At 42.1% G+C, this 25,947-nt stretch overlaps 3 protein-coding genes across 3 annotated transcripts; 2 read left to right on the top strand and 1 right to left on the bottom strand.

Moving 5' to 3' along the window:
- Positions 1–12: 12 nt before the first annotated feature.
- Positions 13–2,714, top strand: polg2 (polymerase (DNA directed), gamma 2, accessory subunit). The gene is made up of 9 exons (XM_030781875.1): positions 13–35; positions 126–499; positions 590–707; positions 927–1,032; positions 1,263–1,448; positions 1,704–1,844; positions 2,041–2,121; positions 2,347–2,447; positions 2,549–2,714. Exons 1-9 carry the CDS (start codon positions 13–15, stop codon positions 2,712–2,714), a joined length of 1,296 nt encoding a protein of 431 aa, XP_030637735.1.
- An 843-nt stretch (positions 2,715–3,557) lies between these two features.
- Positions 3,558–10,479, top strand: LOC115818149 (histone acetyltransferase KAT5). The gene is made up of 15 exons (XM_030781443.1): positions 3,558–3,572; positions 3,673–3,739; positions 4,094–4,162; positions 4,326–4,462; positions 5,197–5,265; positions 6,129–6,302; positions 6,532–6,603; positions 7,140–7,202; positions 7,445–7,693; positions 8,102–8,191; positions 8,374–8,514; positions 8,763–8,856; positions 9,258–9,417; positions 9,771–9,852; positions 10,031–10,479. The coding sequence occupies exons 1-15, from the start codon at positions 3,558–3,560 to the stop codon at positions 10,163–10,165; spliced, it is 1,617 nt and encodes a 538-aa protein (XP_030637303.1). The 3' UTR covers positions 10,166–10,479.
- Positions 10,480–16,233: 5,754 nt separating this feature from the next.
- map3k2 (mitogen-activated protein kinase kinase kinase 2) lies at positions 16,234–24,211 on the bottom strand. Its single transcript, XM_030782070.1, has 17 exons — positions 24,095–24,211; positions 22,648–22,721; positions 22,331–22,449; positions 22,021–22,061; positions 21,593–21,692; positions 21,071–21,184; positions 20,695–20,803; positions 20,370–20,488; positions 20,130–20,209; positions 19,973–20,040; positions 19,745–19,837; positions 18,217–18,441; positions 17,967–18,115; positions 17,641–17,772; positions 17,271–17,400; positions 16,926–17,103; positions 16,234–16,717 (listed from the first exon to the last, which is right to left on the bottom strand). The coding sequence occupies exons 2-17, from the start codon at positions 22,700–22,702 to the stop codon at positions 16,498–16,500; spliced, it is 1,932 nt and encodes a 643-aa protein (XP_030637930.1). The 5' UTR covers positions 22,703–22,721; positions 24,095–24,211; the 3' UTR covers positions 16,234–16,497.
- Positions 24,212–25,947: the final 1,736 nt, after the last annotated feature.

Below are 25,947 nucleotides of genomic sequence, written 5' to 3'. Positions count from 1 at the left end.
TTTGAAATAAACATGCTTACTGACTGCACAAAAAGGTATGTCTGTCTGCTTAGCAGACATAAGAGGGACTTAAAATCCTTACGTTGGGTAGCATCTCTTCTGCATCGTATTAACTCTTACTGCAGTACAGCGACCAACAACAATTCAGATCTCACGAGCGCACTCATGCAGCTTTGCGCAAGCCGCTATTACATTGCACATGGTGAGTTCCACAGCAATTCCATCCAGCGGGGGCGAAGCTGTGGATATGGACCTTTGGGTGTAGACCTCAAGAGCAATATTGTGGATCAGTGGTGGATTTCGGTGATGCGTTCAAGAGCTCAGGTGTTTGGGATCAGTACACTTCAAAGTGCCAGAGACAAGGAAGGAGTTCGACTTGTTGATAACAGTGCCATTGAACAAACTGTCAGCAACAATGAACTGACCAAAGAGCAAATTAAAACCAGACTACAGCACGTTTTACAGCGTAGTGTGTCGTTCCGGACAAGCCTCCTGAAAGGTGAGTAGATTAAAAATACATTCAGTTTTAATTTTTGAAAACACGGTCTTGATCAATAACTTCTGCCACATTTTTTTTTCCTTTTTATAGGTGCGTTGGAACAGTTTGCACCGTCCTTGGAGCTGGTGAATAAAAAGCTACCGTTTGGTTTAGCTGAAACAGGGGTGTGCCACGGCCCGGCCGCAGAAAATGCAGATAGCATCGATTGGTGAGGCTCGTCTTGTTACTTTTCTCCCTCTTATTTTTATGGAACATATATGTCTGTAATCGCTGCAAACGTAATAGCACTAATCTGTAACTAACTAAGTTAGCTTCATCGTCCAAGGAGGTTGCCAGATTCTTCAAAATTATCATAAAACATCTCCGTGGTCCAACTTTGCTCTGTGAATAATCTCTCTAAAATGAATCTGGTCTCTGTCCATGTAAGGTTGCCAGAGTTTACAGAATCCTCTTTGGTATGGTTCTGCACCCCTCGCACCTCCTCTCAGTGGCTGGACTACTGGTCTCGGCAGCGTTTACAGTGGTGGCGAAAGGTGAGTAGGTTCATAGCGGACTGTTGCCATGACAACATCTGATTACTGGAATGTACTTAACATTTACTAGTTTCGTTTAGGTTGTTGGTCACACATGATGATCTTTCATGAACACTAAAGAATAGGGACACATATTTCCTATTTGGTGAATGTTTTGTGGGATTAATTGTTACTATTATTATTATTATAATTAACAGTAGGGGCCTTGTGCTCAGTTGTCCTATCTGTAGTTTGCTTTAGGGCCATCTGACTTCAACTGCTGTGATGCTACGGATGAAGAGTTGCAAAGTGGAGCATCCCGCGGGGTCAAGATTCTGTACCGTTTCCCCTGGGGGACGGAGACCCTTGAAACACTGCACAACCTGGGGAGCACAGAACTGCTCAATAGCCATCGAGGCAGCCGAACCAAGCTGCATGTTAGTGCACCCTTAAGATGTGAAATTTCATTCATTACATCCTGTTTTCTCACGGACAAACTTTAAAATTTCCCATAAACACAGATTTCTTTTGACAATGCATTTTGTTGACTGTTTACCCTGTGACTGTTCTGTTACAGTTTGCTGATAGCAGATAGCTGTTACACTGCTACCTTGTAATTATTCAAGAGAAGTTGGAATGAGTTGGAAAAAGTCCAGTAAGTTAAAAAAAGAAACATTTTTCTGCATTCACAGTGTAAAGATGGGAGGAATTCAGTTGTTCCCCATGTCATATCTGTGAGTGGGAACATTGATAGAGGAGTCTTGGCTTATCTCTTCAATTCACTACAATGGCTGAAGAAAGTTGACAACAAACAGAAACTTCATCAAAGACAGGTGCACAAACTTGAACTGTCAGGTATTTGGTGGTGCTGTCCAATGTTATGCTACCGCACAGCACCTTACCTCATCTTTACGAAATTTTGTGGGCTAAGGCCTTGAAGAAACGTATAAAATGACTGTGAAGTGAATGCATTTATTTTATTTTTTATTAAGACAAGTGTACACTTAAAACCTGGCTGGGTTTTTATAGGTGCTGAAACTGCATCCCACTCTCTCTCCCGTTAAAGTGGCCGTGGATGTGGGCAGAGGCTCCACCATGGAGCTGAGACAGGTAAGAGTGGATTTTAACTGAAGAAAAGACTCGAGAGAATTCTGAGTTTTCCGACCTGTTAATTAGTGTGACACACAAGCCCTGTAGGAAGGTGTATTTTTGCATGACCTGAATTAAGTCAGACATGGGTTAATTATGTGTGTTTATGTTTCACTTGTGAAAGGTGTTAAAACATTCCCCGACCTGACACGATGTCTAACAGCATAATAATCTGTTTTTCTAAAGGTTTGTGAAGGATTACTCCAGGAGTTTCTTGAAGCAGGAATATCAGCGTGGCCTGGTTACCTGGACACCACACATTCTTCCCTGGAGCTCATGCATTCTAAGTGAGAGAATACCAATGTTATGTTTCATGACACATGTAACTACCTACTCAGTCAGTTTTGCTACAGTCTCCCATGAATGTCATCTCTGACTTCGTTTCTAGGTATGATGAGATGGGCGTTCTTTTCACAGTCATGATCAGTGAGAACACCCTAGAGAATGGGCTCTTGTCAATCCGCAGCCGCGATACCACCATTAGAGAGACGATGCACATCTCGGAAGTTAAAACGTTTCTCCTTAAATTCATATCTGCTGCTGCAAACGTCTGAAACTTTGTCTGACCAGATTTGATGCGTCATTCTCGATCTACTTGACAAGTGCTTAACAGTCGTTACATGCACATCGCAGATTCTATGTCTCGAAGGATTCAGTTTTGCCATGGAGACCTCAGATATTTCAGAAGACTGTCATTGTTGAAATATATTTAAAAAAAAATTTTTTTCAAAGTTTCTTTGCTCATTTTAAATAGCTTTTTGTAAATACTGTTACATTTTTTAAGGACAGTATGTTTTTTTTAACGACAACAATTATACAAATATTGATATTTCCTCATCATGTGCAAATAAATGTATTATAAAAACAGTGCATATTTAAGTCTGTTTTATTTATGATATGTCCAACAACGCGGGTAATTAATTAACACATAATTTAATTTAAAAAATGTATATGTCCCTGTGCACGAAGTAGCCACGATATAGTATATCTTCCGGGTCAAAGAATTTGTTTTGTTTCTCTGTCGACACTGGATAACAGATAGTTGAAAGAGACTAGACAGTGAGCTGGCCATTAGTATGATGGAAAATTCTGTGCTATGATAGGCGGCGCTTGGAAAGGGGTGTATACACGCTATTGTATACTAAACAAGTTTATTCTTAGGAAAAGTACAGTGGTTGAAATATGATTGCAACATATGATTTAATGACGGAAAATCTTTGGAAAATAAGAACATTACTGATGTGATTTTTCTCCATTCCTTGTCCTACAACACAGTGACTTCCTCGCCTCACTTCCTTGAACGCGTAGACTTCCTTTCCTCACACGGTGTAATAGTTTTTTATCAAGAGTTAGCAGTCTGGATCTCAATTAGTATTCATCTGTAGCTGTTGACCAAAATGGCGGACAATACGGTGAGTACCCTGTGGCTGTTTTAATTTATACGCTTACATGAGTTGAAAATGCCAGTTCGTTGTCAGTCGGGGCTATTTAAGATTTGTTTTATTTTCACAGGTCGATATTGTCGAGGGGTGTCGGCTCCCAGTGCTCCGGAAAAATCAGGAAAACGAAGACGAATGGCGTAAGTGTTCTGGGTTCTAACATGCCCGCTGCAAAACAAACCGCTGTGACAGCCGTACAAGCTAAAGTGAAAATGTAATCAAAGCCGAAATATGCCCAATTAAGCAGACTTTAAAAATGTTAAAGTGATATCGTTACAGCTTGGAATGTCACTGGGTCTTTATTTTCCCCAATCTGTTGTTAATCACGATCAATATCCTAGTCTAAATTGTCTGACAGCTGACAGCCAGCTGTTGGTTTGGTGTTTATCCCACAGTTTGAACACGTTTGACCTGCCCATGATCGTTGCTGTTTATTTAGTTGGTAATTTGTACTAATAATTTCATACGGTATCTTTTTGTTGTTGTTTGTATAGCCTTGGCTGAAATCCTCAGTGTGAAAGACGTCCCGGGGAAAAAAGTCTACTATGTCCACTACATTGACTGTGAGTATTAGCTCTCTCTCTCATCAGACAGCCTGAACAGTCTGGAGTTGTCCAATATAACATTTCTTGATTACCTGGTGTAATTGATTTGTGCTTTAAGGAGAATGTAGAATGTGAGACAGTCAGTAGGATGTGAATTATTATGTGTGTCATGTGTTTTCAGTCAACAAGCGTTTGGATGAATGGGTGACCCCAGACAGACTAGACATGAAAAAGATTCAGTTTCCCAAGAAAGAAGCAAAGACGCCCTCTAAGAATGGTCTGCCGGGATCTCGGCCTAGTTCCCCTGACAGGGATGTGGTAAGAGGAATTGAATAAGCCTTTCTCATTCTTAAATAATCCCACTCAGTCCTGCAGAGATCCCAATCCACAGTAACACTCAGACTCCAGTCCATATATGACAGTACACTAAACAGTGATTCCCTTTTCACATCTGCTTGTATGGACTGCTTGGCTGGCTTTGCCAGTGACTTAGAGAGGACATGTGTGAATGACCATTGCTATGGCCTGATGAAAATCCTAAGACTAATTAAATGAGCAATTATGCATCATTTTAAGACAAAGCTAACTCATAAAGATGTGTCATTAATTTTAGCTGTGTAACATGCTGTATGTAAGTGGAGCCACACATGTGCAGAAACAAAACATAGCTCTTGCACACTGTTAACTTGCAAAATAGAATTCAGTGTTTGTGCTGCAACAAAAGGCTATGAGATCATTATGAATAACATTTTATCTAAAATAAGATCCCTCTAGAGGAGGGGGGGGGGGGGGGGGCAAAGCACAAATATTTAACACTTTTAACACTCTTGTGATACACTTTATTGACACAGATCTTCCATCTGATTTTCCAAAGAAGCTCATATATGTAGCCGACAGTTAGTTTGTACGGGACACAACAAACGAATGACAGTTGGATAAAAAGAAAAAAAGAGAAAGAAGAAGAAGAGGTGTGCTCTAGTGGAGCTGGTTGCATATATGTATACGTGTCCTTTAATCCCTCTTCCCGTCTCTTCCTTTCTGTTCAAATTCAGAGGAAGAGTCTAGATCTCAACCTTCAGTCTGCTTCTGCACCTTCCAGAGGCAAAACCCTCCCCACACCGGTATAACCTCATCTCACCCCTCACGCACAGAGACTTAACCGCAGATTCATACCGAGTCTGAATGAGAAAACGGGACATTTGGAAACAAACAAACAAACAAACAAAAAAAACCCTCTGAAATCGGATCCTGTTTAAAACTTTATTTAAAGCGGGAAGAGCGCAGTAACAATTTGTTTTGCCTCATTTCTCATGGCCGCGTATTCTAATGGCAGTTCAGTGAAGATGTTGGCTCCAGACAGCATCAGCTGAAGGCCGAAAGAACAGGGTTCAAAAGTTCAGAAACTACATAGAAAAAAAAGTGGACTCACATGTCTGTAGTGTTTCATTGTTCTTTGACATTGCGGTGTTGAAACCAACGCAGAGAGAATTTGTACCCTAATGCTTGCGTAAACTGCTGTATAAGGTAAAAACATGTGAAGTCTCACCTTTGACAAACTTTCATATTGACTCTTTATGTGCGCCTTTATTTACAGACCAATGTTGTCACAGAGTCGTAGCTTCTGAGATAAACACGTAAGAGGGGTTTGTTTAGAGGGCCACACAGTTAGACAAAAAATTATTGCCCTCTCATATTTCAGTTTTTCTGAACTGTGCATCAAAAAATTTTCTTAATCCTTGTTAAGTCAATGTGTGGCTTTTTCTTTAATTAATTAATTGATATTGTTTTGGTAGTCACAAAGCAAAATGCCTTTTTGTTTTAAAGACATTTTTACTTGACGTTCCTCTTCAATATGATGTGGCAGCAATTGCAGTTAAACGATTCTCAGATTAATAATGAGAAGATTTAATCTAGTTTCTGTACAGTAATGTGTCAGATCTTTTCAAGGCCAGTGTTTTTAATCCGATCTCTGATTGGCTTACAGAGGAGGAAAGCAGAGTCCGTCTCCCTGGCGACTCAGGTTTCCCCGGCGACACCGGTGCCTTCTCTCTCCAGCTCTGCAGAAGCCCCTCAGGCTTCTCTTTACCCCTCTGTGAGGGACACCACCACATTTAACCTCAGTGTCAGCAGAGAAGATCCCCAGCATTCCCACACCACAGTACAGACCTTTACACAAAACCTCACATCTCTGTTTCCTATGCAAGTCAGATAGAAACGTACAGGTTTTTAACTCACAGCTACAAGAGTCAGGGGTTCCTCTCACCCAGTCTAATGTGGAGCTTTTTCTAGACTTTTTTTTTGTTTTTTTTTGGTGAGGGCTTTTAGTTAGGGTAATACGTTATCGCCGTATACCTCGTTTTGACTCTTTGTCTCTCCGCTGCTCTCAGAATGGCACAGCTCGACGTCTTGTACCCTCCCAGCCGGGCAGAAAGAGAAAGCACTGCGGGGGACCCGAGGAGGTAAAAACACTCTGGTTCACGTTACGCGCTGCGTGTAGACGCCCCTTGTCGGGTTAGGACTTTGTTTCGTGGAAGATTACCGAACGCCTGTGGTTCTGCGTGTGCCTCTGTTTAATCTGATGTCATGTGACCAAGAGCAACGTTTTTGAGTTTGTTACAAGAGTGAATTATGATGCTTTACAAATTATGCGTAACTGTATTGTTCAGTTTGTTATACTGAGGCAGTTTTATACATCATTCATCTATGTACACTTTCCAGGAAGCACAGTGTCAACTTTGTCTATGATTAACACTTTTAGGAACTGATATGTAACCACTGTAAAGGCCTTGTTCTTGTTTATTACAAACCTTGTGATGGCTCCCAGGCTCTGTAAAAACTTCTTTAATGCGTTACGGCCATACATGGCGCTTCCGGATGACTCTGTTTACACAGGGTGTCGGTATGTCGTCCAAACAGTGAAGTATAGATCTACCTTCAAAAAGAAACTAAATGAAAGTGTCCAAAAATTGTGCACCACTTTGTGTTTCTCTGCTAGATGATAAAGGTTTTCCAGTTAAACAGCCATCGAAGCCCCACTGCCCCTGTGCAGCCTGGAGAGGTCTGTTTCTTTATACTTGTCACTGTGTGTTTGCTGTGTGTCTCGTGTTCCTTTGGTCACGGTCTAGATCTAGTGTTGGGAGTTATCGGATCCCGCTAAAAAGTCCTGGATCTGCTCTGATCCGTTATGTTAACGCTAGGCAAGGGATCTTAAATCTGCCATAGTAAATCCCCTGGTCTTTGAGTGTTTTGTTGTGTTTGGTCAGTCAGACTTTGACTTTTTCCTTCCCCTCACTCCGTCAGGATTCCCAGGACAGCTCGGACGGGATTCCCTCCGCCCCGCGCATGACGGGCAGCTTGGTTTCGGACCGTAGCCACGATGACATAGTGACGCGGATGAAGAACATAAGCTGCATCGAGCTGGGTCGTCACCGGCTGAAGCCCTGGTACTTCTCACCCTACCCCCAGGAACTGACCTCCCTCCCCATACTTTACCTGTGCGAGTTCTGCCTCAAGTACCTCAAGAGCCTCAAGTGTCTACAGAGGCATCTGGTGAGAGAGAGAGAGAGAGAGAGAGAGCTGCTTCACTCACATTACATAGCTCTATTAGCACCCCCTCACTCATAACATGTTTAGGCTGAAGCAAAATTCCTGTCAGTCATTCATAGCATGTAGAAGATAAATATACATGGACTGTGTGTTCCAGGACGCAATTCAAGAACAAGTTCGTAACATGATCAATTCAGTATCGAGAAGAATAGTGAAGTTTTTTGTTGTTAAATCATAGATGGCTTTGAATGAGCATCATTAGATTTAATCGGCTGAGCTGGCATGATTGTCACTGCAGGCAGACGACACGGACGAACACGCTACACATAGGAAATATGTGCTGGTATTGGTTTGATGCAATCCTTTCATGTCAGCTGAGTTCTTTTTTTCCCCACTCTTCCCTCCTAACAGACAAAGTGTAACCTGCGGCATCCGCCGGGTAATGAGATCTACCGCAAAGGAACCATCTCATTTTTTGAAATCGACGGCAGGAAAAACAAGGTCAGTGGGGTTTTTTGGGGTTTTTTTTTAATGTTTTATTTATTTATGTATTTATTTATTTATTTATTTTTAGGTCATCCTTGACCATCCGTAATTATTAACATCTCTTTGTTGTCAGTGAGCAGGATTTTAATTTTTGTTGAGAAGTGTCCGAATTGTCTATCCTCTCTCTTGCTTTACAGATGTACTCCCAGAATCTGTGTTTGTTGGCCAAGTGTTTCCTGGATCATAAGACCCTGTACTATGACACAGACCCCTTCCTCTTCTACGTTATGACAGAATACGACCCCAAAGGCTTCCACATCGTCGGCTACTTCTCTAAGGTACAGTTTCGCGGGGGTGGGGGGTTGACTTTCTCATTTTAGGGACAATGACAAGTCAAAAGTGGTATGAAAAAATGGTTTTGTTAATATTTTAATGTAAATAACATTTTTACTATGAATGTAACAAGAGTTTTAAGTTTTTTGTTTACATGACGTTAACATGCTGTATTTTATACATGTAAATTATTATGACGAGTCATGGTCTGTAAACATATTTGTGTATACGTTTATCTTTTGCTTACCCACAGGAGAAAGAGTCAACAGAAGATTATAATGTGGCCTGTATTCTAACACTGCCACCGTATCAAAGGAGAGGCTATGGCAAATTACTCATTGAGTTTAGTAAGTATGTCCGTATCGCAAAAAAAGAGTTTGTTTTCCAAAGTGACACTGTTAACAAATGTAGTGTCTGGGATGTTGGGCTGTTCTGTGACCAGATCAGTCAATAACACACACTCACTCAGTTTTTGAAGACTTAGAGATGCCTCACGTGTTTACTTCAATGGTTTTACCATAGTAACTGGAAACATTTACCATAGCAACTGGAAACAGTCTCTGGTCTTGTATTGAACCGCACGTAATAGACATAAACCCGTCATACTGATTTCATGGATTGTGTTTATGATGGTGTGGCCCCTGCTGTAAATCCGAGAGTGATTCCGTGGCCCTTCACACTGTTTGTCATCAGGTTAAAGTCGCGCCTTACGCGATCTCTCCCCCCGTCTCCCCCGTGTGTCTCTCAGGTTATGAGCTGTCGAAGGTGGAGGGGAAGACGGGCACCCCCGAGAAGCCTCTGTCTGACCTCGGCTTGCTCTCCTACCGTTCCTACTGGTCCCAGACCATCCTGGAGATCCTCATGGACCTGAAATCCGAGAATGGAGAACAGCCTCAGATCACCATCAAGTAAGCCCCGATTCCCGCCGGTCCGCCCCAGCAGTAAACGGCAGTGTATACGTCTGTCTTAGCAAATACAAACCTATTTCACTTTCTAAAGCAACGGCAAATCCGACCGACGGCGTCTTCGGTACCGGAAAAAAAAAAACCCATCGAAATGTTCGGAGACTTGCCGGAGACATTCGCAAATGAGATTGTATATTAACTTGATCAAATCAGTAATCAGAAAACTGATCTTTCCCAGAGTATTATTCTCAGTGGAAGACTTCTGACGCTGCGGCGATATGTTGTTACTGGTTAAAGTGAGCAGAGAAATGTGAATATGTGCGTCCAGCGAGCTGTGTTAATGTGTTTGTTTTCAGTGATATTAGTGAAATAACCAGCGTGAAGAAAGAGGACGTCATATCAACTCTTCAGTACCTCAATCTCATCAATTATTACAAGGTACAACGGCTGTCAATCACCATCTCACGCTGATCAGTTACTACCAGTGGAGTAACATGTCTGCTACATCTCAGTGTGTTTAGAAACTCTGAAACAGTGAGCTTTTTCTTAAAAAAAAAAACCCAAAAAAACAAACAAAAAAAACGCGGTTCAGAACGTCTCTCCGTTTCTCCCTTAGGGTCAGTACATTCTCACGCTGTCCGAGGACATAGTGGACGGCCACGAAAAAGCGATGCAAAAGCGACGGTTGCGCATAGACCCCAAATGCCTCCATTTCACACCCAAAGACTGGAGCAAGAGGGGCAAGTGGTAGAGACCGGTCTACCGCCTCCGGTCTACCGCCTGACCACCGGGTCCCGTTTCCACGACTCTTGTCGCCGACGGTGACGGACCGGGTCTTCCACGCAGGAGACCAAGTTAAGATGTTAAGTATCGGCAGATGTCATAATCAGATGTTATTCAAGATTCAGAAATCTCTGAAGTTTGTGTTTGCTCAGTGATTTTTAAACACCGTGTTCAATGTAGCATCCTTTATGCCTGTAGTATATTAATACAATACAACAAAAAAAAAAAACGTGCCTCCTTTCAGGATAGGTCAAGTTTTGGTAGTGTTTGTTTCCCCCTCCCCCCCCCCTCTCTTAATATGTATTGTTGTCTTTTAAGGTGTAGTCTGAGCCCCCCCCCCCCCCTTTTACCTTTCATTTCCTCAGTTGCATGCCTGTTCTTGGGGTAAATTCACACAGTGTTGAATGTTTTAAGGCACGTAAATCAATACCCTGGTCTCTGGATTAAATCCCACTGTAGTAATCAGTCTCACATTCAGAACAGTACGTTTATGTCCAGTGTAACTGTACAGAAGTCTCTGTTTTATCATGATTTCCTGTTTCCAGGGAAGATGCATGGTCATGACTTTTAAAAAGTCATACTGAACTGTGAAAAGAATGTATATTTGTACATCTGTAGGATTTCCTGTCTTTTTTTAAAAGTTGAATGTAACAACCCTCCACCCCCCCCCCCCCCTCCTCCCAAAAGAAAAAAAACAAAAAAAAACATTGTCTATGCAATACTGGTGTCTTCTTTTAAGTCTTATGTACTGTAAACGATGACTGAACTCACAATGGGACGAAGCGCTGAAAGTGAACCCTACCTCGGCAGTTGAGCCAGTCCATTGTAAGTCGTCGTTGTAAACTGTTAGACAAAGGAAAGTGTCTTGCCACTCAGCTCCTTTAACTGCTGCGTACAGCTCCACCCAACCCGTCATTGGGATAAACAATGATGGATTTAGTTTAAGGCACGGTAAAGCAGGACCTACTCCACACGTGCGGCTCCATGTCCCATCAGTGGACTGCTGAGCAGTTCAATAAAACGCAACAAATCTTGACTTAAGAAATTAGCGTTAAACAAACAAAAAAAAAGAAAAGAAACACCAAATAAATGTGAAATAAATATCTTTTTTATTATTTTCATCATCATCATAATTATAATTATCAACACTTTGCAAAGTGCCAGCCGTCTTGGCCTTTCTCGTGGTCTCTTCCAGCGTACCAGCCCCACTGCAGCGGTGCTGAGACAGCAGGGCACGAAACCACACTGGCTCTCCCAAACGCCAATCATGCATAAAATCTCCAATTTTTAAAAAACAAGAGCAAAAAAAAACAACCCCAAAACAAAAAACAAAAACCAACAAACAAACAAACAAAAAATAAAAATATATATTAAAAAAAAATATGCGTACCACTGATATACATATTTGATATAAACAGGCTTCTTGGTCACAAACCAAATTGAATTATAAACATGGCTTAATTTCTTATACAATAGACAAAGAGGACAAACATGAGGGATACAGGTGTCATACCAGATAAGTGTGCTCTTTCCTTTAAAAAAAAAAAAAAGGCAAAGGAAAAAAAAAAAAAGTACATTTTCAAATTTCTACATTTGTACATTTTCAAAATTTTTCTTTTTTTTTTTTTGTTTTTTCTCTCCGTCATACAGTCAGAATGCGCAAGGCATTTTGGGCGCAGTGTCCAAGGCGCGATCGGCGCTCTCCTCCTCATCAAACTCTCACACGCACACACGCACACACACACGCACACACACACACACACACACACAATTTCTCTCATACTTGAAAACACACACACAAAGTGCATTCAGGACCCTGGAGTGGCAGCAGTGGTGTATCAAACCACATTGATAAGTATGGCAAATCCAGTCTAGGACACTGGGGCTCTAAATATTATGTGAAAACTATCTCTTAAAAAAATAATAATATAAAATAAAGCCTTGCGTATTGGCCCATCAGAGGCAAAGGGATGTTAGATGCAGCCCTGGAGCTAAATTTTATCTACTGGATGTCAATCAGTACAGGGTATAAGGAAAATGAGAATACAGGCGATGGTTGGGTTGCCCCACCTAGTGGCAACAATGGGGCATTGCATTCCTGCAAGAGCCTAACACAGAGCAGATGGATAAGTCATTGTGTGGAACAGGTGGCTTTTTTCTTTTTTTGTCTCAGTCTGATATTCATTTCTGCTAATCAAGATCCTATGGAAACCCAATACAGATTAATCTGACTGGCTTAACTGGAACTGGAGTTTGTGTAGTCAGGCTCTGCAGGAGAGTCGCCTGCCTCAACTTCAGGCAAATGCTCTTTAACGGTAATAAACTCAATACCGAGAAAAAGTTATTCTTTTAGTCAACAGAGGCAAACGTGATCATACACCTCCACACAAAAACATCAGACATCCACGCACACACACACACACACACACGTACAAACACACAAAATGTGCCAAGCATTCATTGGCAAAACTATTACAAAATCAGTGTACAAATCATGGTCTCAAAATGTGCAAACAGGCCTTCATTAAAAGAAAGAAAGGAAAAAAAAAAAAAAGAAAAAAAAAAGAATCATACATACATTACAGGCGCCTGCCCTCAACGTGAACTCTGTACATTGAGTAAAATTAGAGAAACCGTCATATAATGCTTCTATAGCTGTCCCTTCCCACTAAACGTGATAGAAAATTTTGTCAAGTTCAGGATTGAAGCTCTTACTCTTACATCAAAAACAAACAAACAAACAAACAAACAAAAAAAACCCCTCCAAATTTATTTCACTCGTTCCTTTACAGGCATATACTGGCTGCGTTAGAATGTTCCGACTCTGAATCATCGATGGGAGAGCACCAGTTTGCTCCGTAATGCAAAACTGCACATCATTTAAAAACAAAACACAGAAAATCAGAGTCCGTTCGGAAAATTCCACACACGTTTGAGATTCAATTAGTTCGTTTGCATTTGTAAACCTAATTGAGGCGTCAGATTAAAGCGAAATAGTAAGGTAAAAACGTTTCGTTTCCCCACTGTAGAAGCACTGGAGAAAGCCCAGTGGTGGAGCAGCCAAAATAACTGCATTAATAGAAACCTATGCACTGTATTCGATGTGGAGTTGGTTTCCGGGTTGACACCCGCTAACACTGCGGTCCTTTTGAAAACAGGGAGGGAGGAGAGCAGGACCGATGACGTGTGTAAACATTGTCTGGAGTGTCAATGTAGCGCTTCAGCCATCGAGAAACCGTTCTGGAGGCTGTTTCGACCGTTAATGATGATTTAACTAACACAGAAACTCTGCTAAGACAGAGCACTGAAACCTTTGGCTGGGCGTTTTTCAGTCACTTTAGTTGTAGAAATGTATAGTCTTAGCATAAGGAGTGCGTGTCTCAAATGAACAGATACTAGAGGAGAAGTAACCAGGCTCCTCTGAGGGAGATGGCAAACGCAGACTGACAGGACCTGGCATCACCCTGTAGGAGCCACTATTACAGTTTAGTACAGTTTTAAAACTCTGGTCAGACTAAGTCATCCTAACTCATCATATAATAATTACAATGCATGTGCACTGTTCCTTGAGTGCTTTTACCTATCAGCAAATAAAAGGCTAAAAAGGAGGAACCAGGTAAATTTAAATAGGCCGGCTTAATGTATTCCGCACAATACGGTTTCAAATTCTGGATCAGAAATTTTGGGAATATTGACATATTTTAACTGCTGGAACAGTTCTTTCAGTGAGCGTTACAGAAGCGAATGACCCAGTTGCTGATGCAACCAGTGTTAACACTATGGGAAACAATCGGAGTGACCAAGGGACCGAAACTGGAACCAGATATGACGGTAAGGGTTTTGGTCAGACTGCACCGTAAGCGGAACTAGCTGAGCCAGCAAAAACAAAAAAACGGCTCTTGTTTTCAAAGAATCAAACAAACAAACAAAAAAAGAACGATAGGAGAACCGAATCCGTCCGTGTCTGATGAGGAACTACCAAAACTAATCGTGACAAGAGACGGCTAACGAACAAAGAAAGAAAAAACAATTTTATCTGAGAAGTAGTAACGTCAATCGAATCATTTTTAGAGAAGTGTGACAGTTGGCACTGTTGCGTTGTGAAGAGAATTAATGGAGTTAAAAACGTTCATCCCGTTTTCCTCCACGTGGCGTAAAAACGAAGACTACGGCTGCGACCTTACACACTGCGTCGGTGTCAGTGAACGTGTGAGTGTGTTCTGGAGTGTGAGAGATCCGTACAGAGTCAGAACCTTGTTGACATGAATCCAAAAAAAAAAAAAAAAAAAAACCTATGATCAAAGGCATCGCAAGGTTAGATTTAGCACTGTGGTGCAGTCAGAAACACTGGAATTCCGGTGGAGTATAGCCAAGAACCGTTACGCACTGCCGCGATAATAATAAAAAAGAAATATCACATAAAATGTGAATACGTGTGTTCTATCTAGCTGTTACAAAGAACTACTGGAGTATTGTGAGGTACAGTTGAGTAATGTGAAATCCACTTCAGTACAGAGGTACAGCTGAACGTGACAAAGAGTCAAGAGAACGAGGAGTATTATCAAGTGTTAGCTGAGAAGTACTCTGAAGTAACGCCAGGCAAAGTGTAGTTTACTGCAGCGCAGACCTGTTTTGTGGTGTGTTTGTGTGTGTATAATCCTGAATGCTATTGAGCCCTATAGAATCTACGGACACATACTGGTATTGTTAGGCGGTCTTTCACAGACTGTTTGCATGGCACTAGAATGGAGCACTACACTGTGTGGAGTCATGTTCACGCCTGAGGACAGCTTGCTCATCTCCGAGCACCTCCACATAACTCGGTACCTGAACCGTTCTCATGAAAATAAAATCGTACCTCTACCTCCTATCTACGTACCATGAACACCAGCGCACGATAGACACGAGATTTTGGGACTTAAACCATTTTTTGTTTGTGAGCTACACCTTAGGCACCAAACCCAGGATCAGCTTCCCGGGCTTTGCTTTGGTGTGAGAGTACAGAGTCAACCCCGATCTGAGCTGAACTCAGATCAGTTGTGAAGACTACGGCACTGTGATTTTAGGGAAGGCAAGGGAAGTGCTTAGGGGGAGAAAACTGGATGTTGAGTTGGCCCAAGACCCACAGGGGGCTTGGGAGAAAGAGAAAAGGCAGAGCAGAGTAGAACAGTCTAAGAAGAAAAGAGGGTTGGTATGAGGGACGGGGGGGGGGGGCCTTCTTTTTGGGTCCCTGTGCTAGCCAAACATCACTGACCGACTCAAGAAACTCTCTGACACACCGCTGTGGGTTCAACACGGAAAGAACACTTAGACTTGGTCCGTACCAGCCGTGTTGGTACCGTACCGAATACGTTAAACCACAGGCGAAAAACAAGGAGACTTTCCTAAAAGGCACACAGTAGAGAATTAGAGATGGAGCGTGTTGGAGGGAACGAACGACAGACCCTGACAAAACTCTACAGCACGAGAAAAGGACACCCACTGGTTACTAAGGGAATCAGGTGTGAGGAAGAAGTCCAGCAAAACTCTACTGACTTTACAGCATACCGAGTGAAATATTCAAGAGTAAAGAATCATGTTCTGAATGTGTGTGTGTGTGTGTGTGTGTTCTACATGGACTGTGCAAGAAAATGAGAACTTTGATGAACCAAGAGAGGTGAGTTGGAACATCTCCCACCCCGTCATGTGGTCGGACTGACTTTTTTTTTGTTAATTTTTTTTGTTTTTTTTTCAATTTATGTTTCTTTGTTTTTGTTTGTTTTATCTTTTTTTTTTGTCTAGCAGCGTGTTCGCATCCCAGCCATATCCTGGAGATGGCGGTACATTCTGGGTCGTGTAAGGACCAGATCATCGTCTCCGCTCCACCTAAGTCCAGATCCTGACTGGACTCCCCAGAGCTAAGGCTCGCACTCCACAATCGCAAGGTATACCAAAAAAAAAAAACCCCATCAAAATAAGAGCAGAAAAAGGGAAAAAAAAAAAAAAAAAAAAAAACATCTACAAAGATTCTGTCTATTAGTCATTCGGAGGGTTACTTACCCCTCTGTGAAATTAAGGTGCAACGCTTTTCGTACAAGAATCAAGCTCCTCCCCCCAGAACTGTCTCTCACCAATAGAGGTGCAGGATTAACCATCCCCTCCCTGCCCCATCTTGCCACATCCTACTGTCACTGATTCATTAGAGTGCTCTGCCACAGGCTGGGAGGGGTTATGGAAAAAGTGGGTGGAGCTTACAGACACTTAGGGCAGTCTCTGATGGCTCAGAGCTTGGTTGGATGGGGATAAGGAGGGGGGGAGGGGCTAGTGAACAAAGACGTGCCGTAATAGGTCCTCGGCTGCTGGGCGCTGTTTCGTCTCCACGAAGATGCGTTTGAGGAAGTCGCGGCAGTGGTCTGACACGTGAGCTGGTAACGCCGGATTGGTGGGCTGAGTGGCGATCTTAAAGATTGCCGCCATGGCTTCAAACTCTGCCCAGGGAGGCCGCTGAGTCAGCATTTCCACCACCGTACAGCCAACACTCCTGTCACCACGACAACATCGGGAAAAATGCTCTAGTTATCCTATTTCATTTCATTCTATTTAAATTCCTATCAATGATATCAATTATCACAGAAATGTATCTTTGCAGTGGACGACACATGCGTATTTACCTCGCTTACATATATTATATTACATGATATTATATTATTTGTTGGAATTATTCTCTCTAAACTCTCGATGTCTCTCACCAGATATCAGCTTTTCTGCCGTAGCCCTCTCCACTGATCACTTCCGGGCTCATCCAGTAGGGGGTGCCAGTCACAGACTTAATGCCTGTCCCAGACAGACAGATGGTCTGCAAGCGACGACTTGCTCCGAAATCTCCCAGCTTCACGTTTCCCGCCGAGTCCCGAAGGATGTTGGCTCCTGAGAAGCGGAATTCAGAAGAACGCGTCAAAAATGAGTCAGTGTGTCTACGTGCCTGTGTTCACGTGTGCGTCAGCGAGAGAGGGAAAAGCGCTGACTTTAACCATATCAGTTTTAAAACAGTTTTAGACGTGGCCATCCCTCGTCCCTCCACAGCTCTCTCTCACCTTTAATGTCTCGGTGGACGATCATGTTACTGTGTAAGTAACACACTCCCTCCAGTATCTGCCGCGTGTACTTCCGTGTGACGTTTTCCGTCAGGGCACCATAAGACTTCAGCTGGTCTTTAATGGAGCCCTAGAGAGAGAAGGGGAGAGAGAGAAAGAGAAAGAGAAAGAAGAGGAAAAAGAGAAAGCGAGAGAGAGAGAGAGAGAGAGAGAGAGAGAGAGAGAGAGAGAAAGGACAACAACAGGCCTCAGTTGAGAATAATGTAGACATTTGTTTGTGTGTGTGTGTGTGTGCATGTGTGTGTGTGTTCTTAAGGAAATATGTTTTTATGCATGTTTTATGTAACTGCACACACACATACAAACTCACCCCTGGCATGTACTCCATAAAGATAGAGAGAGTTCTTTCATGTGTGTCACGCAGACAGCCGTAGTACTGGACAATCCGTTCATGGAACAGGTTTTTTAGCAACTGAATCTCACACTCCAGAGCGCTAACCTCCTGCACACACACACACACACACAGTTCACTTAACATGCACATATACACATACCTGAGCCATAAGGTACAATGAGGACCAATCACACTTCCAGACTACAACAAAAACCCACAGCAGTCGAAATCTGACTGATCTCTGAATGAACGATTGATTGAATGAATGAACGTTTGGCCTGTTCTTGGTGTGACTCGCTCACCTTACTGGTCTCAGGGCTGTCGGGATCAAACTGGACCTGTTTGACGGCCAGCTCTCTCCCAGTGTCGGCGTCGTAGCAGAGGAAGACTCGTCCAAACGCGCCCTGTCCCAATAGCTTCCCCAGTCTCCAGTTTGTAGGAGCGCGAGGAGCTAGAAACAGAACGATGAAAGAGTCAGACACAAAAGTAACACTATTTATCTTCTCCTTCAACAGACCTCTCTCTCTCTTTCTCTCTCTCTGGGCTACTCACAGCGGCTGGGGGGGCTGATGTCCATGACGGAGAGGGTGGGGTTGCTGTTGGGGTTGGGTTCGATGTCGCTGCCGCGGCGACGGCGGCCGGGCTCCTCCAGCTCGGGGGTGAAGATGCTGCTGCCGCTGCTGGTGCTGGGAGACTGCTGTTCCGTAGGACTGAAACTCACTGGGGAGCGGAAGCCGTGACCCTGAGTCCTCCTCGCCCGCGGGAACGTCTTACGCCCTGAAGCAACAGAGAGAGAGAGAGAGAGCGATTTTTTAAAAAAATGATTATCAACAGGATAATAATACTGGAACTATGCAAACAGAGAGACAAGTCTTTGATAGGACCATGAAAATAACCATGACTCCTCCACTCAAAGTAACTGCAAATCCATGAAAAAAAAAAAAAACCTTTCTGAAGTAAAATTTTAGAGACAAAATAAGAGAAAATAGAGAGGAAAAAAAATGCATTATTTCTTAAATGAAGACAGTGTTCTGGAACAATTCGCGCTTCATACAAAACCGTGTAACTGATACTGAACATGATCCTTTTAAATGACTTACTGCTGCTTCCAAGCAGGTCTGAGTTCATCAGAGTGCTGTGTTTGAATCTAGTCTCTCGCCACACAATTCTATATTTACGATACTAGAGGTAATGACAAAGCTTTCTCTATATCGGCTGTCTACAATATTATCACAAAAGATGTGAAGAGGATGCACAACAACTTCCTGAAACACAATTACATTTAAATCACTAGTTCCTCTTTTTGGCTTAGATGAACAGAGAGGAAAAACGTGCCAGAAGTCTCTCATCTCGTGCGAGCGTTCGATACCGAAATGAGGAAATCACGGTTATTATTTTTAAATCTCATATCGATAATGTAAAGGAGTGTTTTCTTTTTTTTCTTCTTTTTTTTGCATCTCAGTAACGCTGCGTGGGGCTGCTGAGCTTTCCCGCCGCTGCACGACACCAGACCGACACAACAGCTCATTTTACGACCGACACAACAGCTCATTTTACGACTGACACAACAGCTCATTTTACGACCGACACAACAGCTCATTTTACGACCGACACAACAGCTCATTTTACGACCGACACAACAGCTCATTTTACGACCGACACAACAGCTCATTTTACGACCGACACAACAGCTCATTTTACGACCGACACAACAGCTCATTTTACGACCGACACAACAGCTCATTTTACGACCGACACAACAGCTCATTTTACGACCGACACAACAGCTCATTTTACGACCGACACAACAGCTCATTTTACGACCGACACAACAGCTCATTTTACGACCGACACAACAGCTCATTTTACGACCGACACGGCTGTTACGCTTTTTTATTTTGTTTTGGGTTTTTTTTTTCCCCCCCGAGTCACGAGAGAGAGAATGGATGATGGATTACTTCTTCTACAGAACGTTATAGCTAGAAAGAAAATGAACCCATAAATGAAATTATTATTACTATTCTTGTGAGTTGTGCGTGTACTGTCTAAGGTCTCATTTGTTTTTTTTTGGTTTTTTTACCATCGCTGTAGTCCTGGAGACCAAAAGAGATGTGGTATCGCCGTGGATACGTTCCTCCTTTCCCTGACTTCTCAAAAACAGGAATGTCGTATTCTGTGAGGAGAAAAAAAATAATCTTAAATAAGGTCTTCTGTTTGTAGCTTTACTTCCCTTGAAACAAAAGAAAAAAAACAAAAACAAACGGAAAAAAACCCCAAAGCGCTGTGCCGGAGCAGGTGACAGTCTTACCGGGGAAGTCCTGATGGTTGTCAGGGTAACTGAGCGCGCGCGGCATGCGGGACTTAGGATAGCTTTCACTGCAGACAGAGTTCAAATGTCACCGTTTGAAATTTTACCGGGGCACAAAGAAGAGCGAGGTGGTTAGAGTTTCCTCAGCGTGACTGACCTGTCTAATGGACTGTCCAGTGACGGGCAGCTGCCTGACGCTGAGTTCTCTGGACTGCTCATTGACAGGGGGTCCAGCATCTGCAGAAAAACGAGAAAAAGGGAGAGGCAGGGACAGAGAGAGAGGTACTGTGTAAATATAGTCATAGTAACATCTCTGTGGCTCTGAGATGGTAACATCAGCTCTGTTCTGCTTTGCTCTGTCTCGTATCACTGAGATGAGAGAGTTTCTGCTCTGTACCTGGTCCATACTCTCGGGAATGAATTCGCCTTCACTGTTAATGCTGGTGAAGGAACCGTTGCGGGCCACCTGTTGCAGGGCGTCAGGAATGTAACCCGGCGGAGGAGAGCTGCGGTCCCCTGAGTGAGAACCTTCACAGAACACACACGCACGTGGGCACACGAGAACACACACACACACACACACACACACACACACACACTGACTGTTGAATCCACCGCGTGAGATTTTCTCCGACAGCTTAGTTCCAATTAACACGTTACAAACAGGCCAGCAAGTTAAAGAACGAATGAACGTAAATTGAGAAGGTGAGAGTTTAGGGGACGCCATGACTCACCAATTAGAGCAAGCATTCTCTTGTTGTCCGTGCCTCTGAAGTCTGTGTTGTCCAGGTTCTCGTGCGATGGCAGTAGGTCCATGCTGGACACAGAGTTCTGCAAGATCCAAAGTCAGAACATTAAGCGAGCGCGAGTAAATAATTCTGTTGTAATCTCAAAGTCGACGTTGATTTAAAAAAAAAAAAAAAAAAAAAAAAAAAAAATTAAATTAAGCCAAACAGGAAAAGAAATCTATTGCAACGTTCTTAGACTCGAAGGTTTCTACCCGGGCAGGAAGGTACAAAATGCACTGCACTGCCCTGCACTGTTTCAATGTTGCGTGGATAATAAAATTAGAGAGAACAGTTCTCTGAGTGTACTGACCTGCGTGGATGCCGGTAAAACCAGCAGTATCTTCAGACTCTTCATGTGTACACTGCGATCCAACAGCTCCACTGCCTTGTCTAGATCATCCTGAGTGGTCAAAGGTATGACCAGCTGAGAGCCAAAGAGCGCGAGAAAAAACAAGAGAGACAGAAGTTCAAAGAGAGAAGAGAGAGCAGAGATGGTCGGAAGCTGTGATGTCACTTCAAGCACTTGAAGAATTGCATCATTCATCGATGAGGATGTGAACTTGATTTCCAAGCAGCTTTCTTACAATTACCGCCAAAGCAAAAAAAAAAAAAAAAACCCCGATCAAGTACGCAGCACAGACAGCCCTTGGTGTATCCATACAAATATTGCATATTTTATGTACACACATATACAAATAATTGTGCATTTTTAAGTTGTGAGTAGGGGATAAAAATACACTGTCTGAAAAAGCGAATGGTAATTAGTGCCGTGTTTTTATTTTTGCTAAGTTTGCCCTCATTTACAGTATTTTTGAACGGGGAAGATTTTTACCTCATTATTGGTGTAATGTAGATCCATGGTCTGCCCAAATGCCACTTTGGCTTTGGAACTCAGATCATCTAGTCGCAAAGGCCGAGGAAACTGCAGGATCCTGGTGAAAACACACGTCAGGTTTCACTGCGTCACGTCTTTTTCATTTTTGATCTTTTTTTTTGCACTCATTTGAGGAGTGATGAAAGAACAGCTAATGCTATGCGTGTTTTATTACTTGTTAGCACCCAATTACGTATTGCTGATGTTTATGTAACTTGTTTTGTTGTGGAGTCGATTTACAGTGAAGCAAAAGAAGGAACAGAAAGAAAGAAACAGAGAAAGCGAGTGAGGTGAAAACAATGACATAACCACTTTTTGTGAGAAGTATTTCGTTCATTAAAAAAAAAAAAAAACCCAGAGTGAAAGTGAAGCGGCGTTGTTCTCACCTCCTCTCCCCTCTGTACTCAAACTTCACCCTCACATCATTCTGCACAAACAAGAACACAGTTACAATGGTTACCATGGTTTCATTCACTGTCATCCAGTTATACTGAGAAGTCTTTATTATCTCTTGAAGTGTCAGCGTGTCTGTGGGTACATTTATGATGAGTCAGTGTATGGGAACGGCATGATACTTTTTAGCAGTGTATGTACGAAGGCTTTTGTTTTGAAAGAGACGGCCTTTTTGCCTAGTATATAGTTATGTACTTGTGTGGGTGTGTGTTCATGTAAGAGAGAGAGAGAGAGAGATTTAACCTGATTCTTGGGCGAGGAGGCCTTGGGTTTGCCTAAGTCAGACAGAGACATGGCCGGCCGGCTAGAACGATGCAGTTCAGCCAAGTCCTGCATGATTGAGTTCAGTACCTCCTGTTCATCTGTCACAAAAAAGGAACATCCGCACAGGTGAACCAACAAAAGCCATATACATGCAACAGGTATGAAAACCACATCACCGTAGCCAAAGAAAACAACGGAGATTTATCACAGAATAATACACTGAAGAGCCTCCTGAACATTTATGCACATATGCTCAACTTGACAGACACTAGACAACACTGTTCATAAGTACATACCCATCATAATAGCTCGCTGATTCACCCAGGAGTTCAGGAAAGAGGATTCGCCCATCAAATGGGGTTCCTTTCTCCTAAGCGACAAGAGTATCGTTTCAGTGAGATGGCCTGGCATAGCAATGCATCTCTTACACTAGCTGAATTATTGCAATACTTTAAACAAGTTACAGGTAGTAAGTATCATAAGATCAGAAACACACAGTTGTCAGTCTTGTCTACATTCTCCATAAACTGACTGACAGCACAATTTTTCTTTACATGGTACAAGTATCTACCTTTGTGCCATAAACCGAAATCATATATTTGATCTGTGACTACACCACAGGCACGAGCAAACCAAATAATGTGATTATTTCATTCAGTTATCACATGTCACAATTTAATGTTTTCTCTAACTGGAAAAAGCAACCATGGTTTGCTAGCGACGTCCTTTGAGAGGATGCATTTCTATATTTTTAAACGACATAACTGTTATATTTTTATTTTTCAACTCTAGGCAAAAAAAGCTATGAAAGCCCAAGTTAATCAAATAGTTGCAATTACATTGCAATGACACTGCTTACATATGAGGGACAGCAATCTTATTTGATTTCCATTTGTGGCTAATTAATCACTGGCTAGCTTGCTAACCAACAGGCTGGCTTCCGTAGCAAGCTGTCAAAAGTGACATGGGTGAAGTTAGCAGGCTAAGTAGCAACAAAGCTAGAAAAGTTAGCTTACTTTGGCTGACCAATGTTATCAGCCCCATAAATGCATTAATTTGCAATTCTATCATGCTAAATTAGTTCACTAACTTGCGCTTATTCTCAATGCCAAACATCACACGGTGGAAACTAACTTAATCGAGGGGTGCTTCAAAACTACCTTAAAACGGGACTTGTAAGCTGTGGCTCGATTGCTAAAAACTTATCCTAGCCTGATCACTTGAAAGCTAAACTAACTAGCATATCTGTCCTATATAGCTATAACTTTTTTAACGATATATGCACTTTTATCATATAACCGAAAGCACGACATGTGATTGGCAAAGCGCTTAGTTTAAGGAATAAATCTCTTTCGTGTGCACTTTCCCAAGACTACATCTCGTTAACCTAAGTCACTTGATTCGTTAGCAAGTTGCCATCATACTGGTCTGACTGGGAAGATAGCTACACTGGGAAAGCAAAATTGATATATCATTTCGCTTCAGCTAAAGAGCACTATTGTAGTTTTAAAGCATAAGATAAATAAGCTCACACCACTTGCTTTCATGCTTTGCAACGATCAGGATAAAGCTTTTCAGGGTTACCATTGCTAACCAAGCTAATTTGGTGTTGGCTTTTTCATTAGCTTCGTGGCTAATAAGCAACAGAGAACGTGTATGATATGGCAGCTCGCCAAATAAGAACAAGCTGATTTATGAAAAAATATAAAATATTCGTCAACACGAAATGTATTAAATAGCTACCTGGGTGAGCTCAGTCACTTCACTTCCTCATCCAAAGGCCCAGCGTAGCGAGCCCTGATGCAATGTGACAGACGCTATAAGGATGCAGAAGTTCGAGAGTCCGCTTACAACTTCAACTTGAGTCCAAGGCCCGAGTGCACGGCAAGCTAATTTTACTGGTTTCGACACACTAGAGGCCAAGTAACCAATTTTGATGCTCTGCCGCGTATTTGGTCGTAAAATTAAACGGTCGAATATCCGGAATAAAGCGTACGAATGAAAAACGATCCGATGTCAAAAACTTAATCCACGTTTGATGGTCTGCTTTGTTTACATGTAGACGGTCCTTCCAACGCTACACAGCTGCGCACCCACCCCCCCGGAACGTTGTAAACTGTTTTGGATGAGTCCAACCGCTACACAAATTTTGTGATGTCAGAGAAATTTGTGTTCATGCAATGCGTAGTCTTCTTCCACTATAAAACTTACAGCACTCCAACATCAATACAAGATTACATTGCCGTCTACTGGACTGAGATTACCACTACAGGAACAAGTTACGGTGGGGAAAGGGAGGAGACAGGGGCCCAGGCCAGTGACATACACCCTGGGGTCAGCTCCAAAATTATATATCTGCACTAATCTTATAGGGCTTTAGTGTTCCAAAAGACGTGCTATGTCATCATCTTGCTCTGATGAGATAAATGTATATTTCCATAATTCAATAAAATATCATTCAAATCTGCATTCCAATGAAATAACACAACTTTTCACTAACAAATGCGACATCTAGAGAAAAATAAAATAAAAAGATGACAGAAAAGGACTGCCAAGCTCCAAACACATTTGGACATCAGGGACAGATTACTACAAGTGTGAGCTTACATTCTGGGTTTTCAGTGCACTGATATTTGTGGTAACCCTTGGAGCCTGTGCTCTATTAAGATCACAGATAAAGTAAACTGTCAGAGCATCGTAAAGTATCCACTGTGAACTGAGCCACATGCCAGATGTGTTTAGTTTACATTCCAAAAAAAAAAAAAAAAGTTCTCATGTTTGAGAAGTCAGACTGTAAAACTTTCAGTGCACATTGAATTACAGTCGAACATGAAGTAAAAAAGAGAAGAAGAAGAAGAAAAAAAGAACTTGTGCTTGCATGCCTAGTATTCTAGCTGAATACTAACTCTTTTCAACAGTGTCAGCTGTTTTGAAATGTATACAGTACCTGAGATATGTAGTTACAATGGTACATGGTGTTAATCACTTGCTCTTTTGGTTTTTTTTTTAAGTTTTACAGTCTATCTGGAAACTGTACATACATGGTGATGTGTTCTGTAAATTTAGCATGTTTTATGTATGTATATATCAAATATGTTTTCTTCATTACTTGTAATGAGCTATTATAAAACTGTAGTATCAACATAATATTACATACCTTTACATAAGACCACTTCACTGAGCGTGCCTCTTTTGCTGTAGCTTTTGTGGTCAAATGCATTGACTCAGCAATCACCAAGATACATTTTTCTACATAAAATATCTTTATTATTTAATCAATATCACAAAACTGTCAGTGAAAGGACAAACTGAGACAATAAGACAACACTAGGGACAACTAATTAAACCAATGTACAATTATTGACAATTTACACGTCAGTTGTTTTCACCTATTGAACTCTCATTCACATTCCCCATTATAACCATCTTGTGGACACCACACAGACTTCAGACCTAAAGACGACAGCACTTTCAAATTGCCAGACTGGGCCCTAAATCCCAGGTCTTTACATTGCAGCCTACATGTGCACCTACAGCAATAATCTTTCTGTTCTCTTCCTGTCCATACACGTAACATATTCACATCCATCCATACA

Source organism: Chanos chanos, chromosome 8 (assembly GCF_902362185.1).
Source record: "Chanos chanos chromosome 8, fChaCha1.1, whole genome shotgun sequence".
NCBI lineage: Eukaryota > Metazoa > Chordata > Actinopteri > Gonorynchiformes > Chanidae > Chanos > Chanos chanos.
This window is presented reverse-complemented; position numbering and strand designations above follow the sequence as displayed.

Excerpts from the sequence above, each read along its gene's own strand:
- map3k2 (XM_030782070.1), bottom strand. The coding sequence starts at position 22,702 with ATGGGCGAATCCTCTTTCCTGAACTCCTGGGTGAATCAGCGAGCTATT. Across the intron at positions 20,210-20,369 it reads TTCCCGAGAGTATGGACCAG|ATGCTGGACCCCCTGTCAAT; the intron begins GTACAGAGCAGA and ends GTTTTTCTGCAG. Across the intron at positions 17,773-17,966 it reads ACAGCCCTGAGACCAGTAAG|GAGGTTAGCGCTCTGGAGTG; the intron begins GTGAGCGAGTCA and ends GTGTGTGTGCAG.
- LOC115818149 (XM_030781443.1), top strand. Across the intron at positions 4,163-4,325 it reads CTATGTCCACTACATTGACT|TCAACAAGCGTTTGGATGAA; the intron begins GTGAGTATTAGC and ends ATGTGTTTTCAG. Across the intron at positions 7,694-8,101 it reads AGTGTCTACAGAGGCATCTG|ACAAAGTGTAACCTGCGGCA; the intron begins GTGAGAGAGAGA and ends CCCTCCTAACAG.
- polg2 (XM_030781875.1), top strand. The coding sequence starts at position 13 with ATGCTTACTGACTGCACAAAAAG. Across the intron at positions 36-125 it reads CTTACTGACTGCACAAAAAG|TACAGCGACCAACAACAATT; the intron begins GTATGTCTGTCT and ends CTCTTACTGCAG. Across the intron at positions 500-589 it reads CCGGACAAGCCTCCTGAAAG|GTGCGTTGGAACAGTTTGCA; the intron begins GTGAGTAGATTA and ends TCCTTTTTATAG.